Source organism: Theobroma cacao, chromosome 3 (assembly GCF_000208745.1).
Source record: "Theobroma cacao cultivar B97-61/B2 chromosome 3, Criollo_cocoa_genome_V2, whole genome shotgun sequence".
NCBI lineage: Eukaryota > Viridiplantae > Streptophyta > Magnoliopsida > Malvales > Malvaceae > Theobroma > Theobroma cacao.
The window spans coordinates 934,269-940,268 of record NC_030852.1 but is presented as its reverse complement, the minus strand read 5'-3'; the positions used below and the strand labels follow the sequence as shown (position 1 = coordinate 940,268).

The 6,000-nt window shown below is 34.4% G+C and overlaps 2 protein-coding genes across 3 annotated transcripts in view; both read right to left on the bottom strand.

The window, feature by feature from the left end:
• Positions 1 to 1,811, bottom strand: part of LOC18603931 (anthranilate phosphoribosyltransferase, chloroplastic) — a 5,567-nt gene extending 3,756 nt beyond the window's left edge. Inside the window, exons 1-4 of the mRNA XM_018116977.1 lie at positions 1,220 to 1,811; positions 979 to 1,122; positions 616 to 777; positions 398 to 490 (exon numbers count right to left, since the gene is read on the bottom strand). Of these exons, the coding sequence (XP_017972466.1) occupies positions 398 to 490; positions 616 to 777; positions 979 to 1,122; positions 1,220 to 1,459 (639 nt within the window). The 5' untranslated portion in view covers positions 1,460 to 1,811. The remainder of the gene's footprint in view (positions 1 to 397; positions 491 to 615; positions 778 to 978; positions 1,123 to 1,219) is intronic.
• On the bottom strand, positions 2,521 to 5,022 carry LOC18603930. 2 transcript variants are annotated; one of them, XM_007036196.2, is made up of 3 exons: positions 4,002 to 5,022; positions 3,080 to 3,127; positions 2,521 to 2,804 (listed from the first exon to the last, which is right to left on the bottom strand). In XM_007036196.2, the coding sequence occupies exons 1-3, from the start codon at positions 4,822 to 4,824 to the stop codon at positions 2,779 to 2,781; spliced, it is 897 nt and encodes a 298-aa protein (XP_007036258.2). In that variant the 5' UTR covers positions 4,825 to 5,022; the 3' UTR covers positions 2,521 to 2,778. The 2 variants fall into 2 exon arrangements, with proteins under 2 accessions (XP_007036258.2, XP_007036257.2); XM_007036195.2 differs by having other exon boundaries at positions 3,080 to 3,130; positions 4,002 to 5,014.

Sequence of the window (6,000 nt, the reverse complement as noted above, 5' to 3'; positions counted from 1 at the left end):
CACCACACGCCCCCCCCCCCCCCCCACCCCCACCCCCCCCCCCCCCCCAAAAAAAAAAAAAGGCTCTGACAATTCATGGCAAGATGCTTGATTAATTTCGTTTTTTAGGTGCTAATATATGGATGAATGAGCTTTACCAAAGTGCCAAGTAGGTTGGCTTGGGGGAAAATACTACTCATCACTGAAACAATATCATTTACATTACCCTAATGACAAAAGAATGGGAGAAAAATGTATTACTTCCCATGATCATAAAATTAGCAGAAGAGCTACTGGGTTGAAGAATGTCACAATGTTTCACACGCTATAAAAATTGCCATTCGACCCAGCCCGACATGGAAGACTAATTCTAGCATCACAATATCATCAATGCAACTATAAATGACATGGTTCAAAATATACCAACCTCTGGGTCCAAATCAATAACTACCCCCAGAGCTTCCAATACATCAGCACTTCCACAGGCAGAAGAACTTGATCGGTTCCCTTGCTGCAACAGAGACAATCAAACAGTAATTATAGCAAATGATACCAGTACATCAGACAAGCAATTTTGCATCCATAAAGGAAAAATAAAAAAATAACTTGCTATAACTTTAAGGTATTGTCAGTCACCTTGGCAACTTTTGCACCACAAGCTGCAGCCAATATTGAAGCACCAGTTGATATATTCACAGTGTTTGCACCATCACCACCGGTTCCAACAATGTCAACCACATCATTCAACCCTTCTAACTTCCAAGCATGCTTTATCATTGCCCTCGCCAAACCAACAACCTTAATAATAATAAAAAAAGAAGAAGTAGTCTTTACTCTGATTCTGGCCCCATTCAAATGGAAAAAAAAACACCCATTTGCATAAAGATCAGAGTACTTATTTCTCTTTATTAGGCCAATAAATATGCCAATCAATCACACAACTTGTCAGGAAAAATCTCTTCTTTGTAATCAAAAGTAGGTAAAAAATAAGATACTTACTTCTTCAAAGGTCTCGCCTTTGGCTCTCAACAAAACAAGAAAAGCACTAATCAGAGCCTCATTAGCTTCAGCTAACAAAAAATCGAGGGACGCCTCTGCCTCGGACTCCGTTAAATCCACTCGATTTATCAAAGATTCAATCAACTAAAACCAAAAAATAAAAACAACCCAGATTAGGAAAATGCTAATATTCATACGTCCTAACACCCCCAAAACAAAATTCAAAATTTTTTCTTCTTACCTCATTAATTGAACCTATTGATGAGCTCGGCTTTTCACGTTCACTGGACAGAGCAGAAACAGAAGCAGAGCCAGAAGCAGGGTCAGAAACAACTTTGACAATACGCTGATATGAGCAGCGGTCAAGTCTTGCTGCAAGGAAACGATTCCGAGGATCGAGGATTTTGATTGAAGGGCGGCGTTGAGTAAATGCAGAGAAAGAAACCGAAGAAGACTGCAGCAGAAACACTGTTCTTGCCATTGCTCTGCAACCCAGAATCAAGTCAAACCCGGAAAGCCTTTTACGTTAGTAAAACAAGAACAATCCACCGATCCCGGAATTTAATATGCGTTTTTGCCTTTCACTTTTCTTTCTCCTGCCCTTTGTTTTGTTTTGTTTTGTTTGAGAAAAACTGAAGTAGCCAACGGGGATGTGGAATTGTGGACTGTATCCCCCAAATCTATAAAATAATAGGAAAGTGGAGACTGAGATTGGATAAGGCAGAATGAAAAAACATGGGTGAAAATAAGATTGAGGGGGTTGATTTTATAGGAGCTTTGATAGGTACTGCGAGTATCCACCATAATTCTGTTTCTGAATATGGAAATTGAAAGGTGATTCGTCGGGATTTATGCCATACCATTTATAGCTGTGTATATCATCCGATGAATCAATTACTCGTATGCTAATCGTATTTTTTTTAGCTGCTCTGCCTAAAAGAACTAACCATGCCACCAATATTTGAAGCACAATTAGTGTATTAGAATTATAAAGCTTAGGTTAATTTTAACAAGTTGAATCTAAGTGATGGCAAAAAAAATTGAAAGAAAACCCATTTGGGATTAACTAATGTGAATGAGGATACATGCATCTGTTATTAAATCAAATGTTCAAATGGATTTGGTATTTTTATTTCCTAATTTATTGACTTTGGTTGTTAATTTTTACTACCATATTTGCGTCTTAGCTCTTATACAAAAACACCCGATACAGAAAAAACTCTACTTGATTCGACGGTTCGATAATTTATCATCCGGTCATTGTTCAATGTTTTTGAAATTTTTCATTAGAGAAAGGGAGACTTGAATTGAATTTTTTAAATATAAGATACATATATCTATTTTGAAATCAAATATTTATATATACATTTATCTTGATCATTTGATAACTTGTTATTCGATCAATGTTCAGTGCTTTTGAAATTTGTCGATCAATTAAGTTTAAAAGATAATTTAGATTCAATTACTTGAGATTGATTATTAAAGTTTGAAGGATAGCTTTCTTTTTTTAGTCGAAGCATTCATAAGGTAAACTCTTTTAACTAAAGAAAAACAAAATCTGTGATTAATGTTCAAAGTTAACCACATCTTTCAAAGAGATTTCAGCAATATGGAAGACAAACCCAGAACAATTCTGATGAACCCTAACATCTATCTCTCTTCTCTCAACCAGAAATCAAAAAGTATAGCATGTTCTTAAAGGTATGGTGCAAGCAACATTGTGCTAATGTAACAATAGCATTTACATCATATTGATAAGCAAAGTTGAATCTATGTTTTCAAAGGGGCGCTTCCCATCATTCACATCGACATACATATAAAAAATCCTGCAAATAAATCAGATAATTAGGTATATATATGCGTAAATCATTGAATTTATTATATATATATACATATATACATATATGTGTGTGTGTGTGTAATTTTTGATTACATAATGAAAAAATAGTTTTTTCTTATTCGTAAATCTTACATCACCTAATTCAGGATTCTAATCATCAGATATCTCTTTTAAAGATAAATTAGTTATATAAATGGTTGTTTCAATTAAAACTCAACTATGTTTCAGTTTGGTTGAAGAGTGAGAGACAGAGAGAGGTACCTGCCAATGCAACCACCAATGACCATGTCCTTTTACTCGACGCTGAGCCTTCTGTGCAGAGAACAGACTTTGATTATTGAAACATTCAAAACAGGGTAAAAATAACTAAAACAAACAGTGTTAATTTCTTCTTCATTGGGAAGGGCAAGCCTAGCTTGATTTCCATGCAGGCTAAAAGATGGGGGTGACAATTTTAGGTGCAATAACTTAAATTCAATATGTCAATTAATTTAATCGTATATAAAAATTTCGAATCCAATTTTTAAATAAACGGATACATATATCTATTATTGAATCAAATATTCAATCGACTGTTAGTTATTATAATTATGTACATAGTAATCACACCACTAGGAAAATGTATCATATTTATCATCTCAAGAGGAAAAGCACTACTTGTCATCATCTATAAACAAAACTAAACTTGCAATGGAAATGGCTATCACCCTTAAAACGTTGAATTGTTGTTGCTTAAACTGATAGATGGTTTTATACCATAGATAGGGGAAACATAGCATTAGGCTAAGAGTGGTCCTTAAATCGGATTGATGCTTTTTATATATAAGCCATTACTTGGTAGATATGTTGATATGATTTTTTTTAAGTATTTGTGTTCTACACATATTCAATAAATATAGAAAGTTAATCCTTACAAATATATTAAAAAATTTTAAAATTTTAATCATAATGTGTTGACACATTTAAATCCAACACTCACCCCAATCTAAATAACATTGATTGATAATTATGTTCCTCTAATTCTTAATTGTTTTTAAATATCCGTATTTGGCACATATCTAACCTTTTAACTGTATAAAAAAACTTAATTTTGAACGTAAATTCATATCTAACACTCGTCCAAATCGGAGTAACATAGATTGATGGAACCGAAAGACAATTTGGTGTCAATCAATTTTCTCACCTGAATCACAAGTGGTGGTGGAATTGAAGCTGCCGCACATGCACAACTGCGTAACTCCATCACTTCCAAACCCACATGCTCCACCGGTGGCCTCACAAGCCCTACAAAACTCATCATTTCCTTGAACCGAATACTTGACTCGGATCCCATATGACCACCCACCAGCCCCATCAACTCTCAATGGAGCAAGGCTATAAGCACTACTATACCCTTCACACTCAAGCTTGCTCAGATTTATAGCCTTGATGGCCTCAAATGGCACAGCACAACACTCTGGTGGGCCTGACCCAAAAACTGACCCTACCTTTTTGTGACCCACGAGGCTCCATGCCGGGCAATCATAGTACTCTTCGCATCCCATCCCGGATACATTCCTGCAAGGCAGGTGCTTTCCAGGGAAACCCTGGAAGAGTGGCGATTGAGCTGAGCAACCTATAAGCATGAACACGTTATCAGGCGTCGGATTGAAGTACGGCGACCGCCATTGCTCGACTGCAAAGCCGTTGCCTCTGCCGCCTAGCACGATGGTGTCACAAGTTGACATGTGGGGGTCATGTAACGTGAGCGCTTGGTAAGCATAGTCTATGTCTAGGACCCTGTATGATCCTGAGCTGATGTGAAACATCAGAACATCGTTCATGCAGAACAAAAGGTCTCTGAAACCTGGATGACCGCAGCCATAGTCAAGAGCAAAAGGGTAATCTATGGTGAGATTCCCACAATATGATCGGCATGAGTTAGCTCGGACGGCGGCAAAACTTGGTCTAGCTAAGATCAATGCCAGAAAACTGAAAAAAGAAGTGATCAGGAAGAGTGAAGTCATGGCTGTGAGTGAAAAACTGAGAGTTTAGACAGGAAATTTGTGTTGCAAATGAATAAAAAAAAGAGAAAATGATACTTTGCTTGGACGGTAGAGGAATGAATGTTGGGTTTCTGTGAGAATATGATGCTAGGAGAACTTTATTCACATGCATTGCTTATACTTTTATGTGTTCTTCTTTCACTTTCATGAGGAATGATTAGGGTTTTTTTAAATGATTCTGCTGGCTTTTTGATGTGCTGCTAGCTTTAGTTTGCTTTCTGAGTTGACAGATGAAAATCTACATAAAATAATGGTTGATGGGTTTGCTTTATAATCTAGAAATATTTTACTTGTCTGTGACTATAACAGTGCAAGTGGAAAGCAATTTAAATTAGAGATAACAATGGAAAAGAGATTGTCAGATGGATGCTAATTAGCAGATGGCCGGACAAAGGCTCCAAACCCCTTTATTTGTTAATCATTTCTTGCTTACCTTCTGTATTTTTTTTTTCCTTTTTAAAATTTCTCCAGGAAATTATCAAGTAACTAGAATGATAAGATCATTGCTGATCAGACTTTAACACTTGAGAAGAGGATAAGAAAGAGTTTATGTTAGTGTAAACAAATTGCCAGAAAGAAAAACTAAAACACCCAAATTACCCAAATATATATATATATTATAGATATATAATATATATTATATTTAATATATATTTATTACACCTACTTACTTACTTTGAATATTGAAGGATTTCTTAATTTGTTAAAAATTGTCAAAATTCTTTTATTTTTATAAAATTTTTANTTATACACCTACTTACTTACTTTGAATATTGAAGGATTTCTTAATTTGTTAAAAATTGTCAAAATTCTTTTATTTTTATAAAATTTTTAATTATTTATTTAATGATTAAGTTCTGTCTAATTTTTGTAATTTCAACTTTTTCCATATGACATCTTATGATTTTTTTTTCTCAATTAACACGTGGGCTATTTTTTAAAAAAATTAATACCCTTTGGATATCTTTTGGTCTCACAAGAATTAGATTGTGAATTTTCAATAAAGTTATTAAAATACTTTAAATTCAAAATTAATTTATTTATTCACATTTAATGATTTTTTAATAATTTTATAGAACAAAATTAATATCTTTATAAGAATAAAACTTATTCACGAAATACTAATAGAGAAAAAAA

Bases quoted from the DNA above. Each gene is read 5' to 3' on its own strand.
- LOC18603930 (XM_007036195.2), bottom strand. From the start codon at position 4,824: ATGACTTCACTCTTCCTGATCACTTCTTTTTTCAGTTTTCTGGCATTG. The intron at 3,131-4,001 runs GTGAGAAAATTG...TTCTCTGCACAG, and splicing joins CACCACCACTTGTGATTCAG to AAGGCTCAGCGTCGAGTAAA. The intron at 2,805-3,079 runs GTACCTCTCTCT...ATTTATTTGCAG, and splicing joins ATTGGTGGTTGCATTGGCAG to GATTTTTTATATGTATGTCG.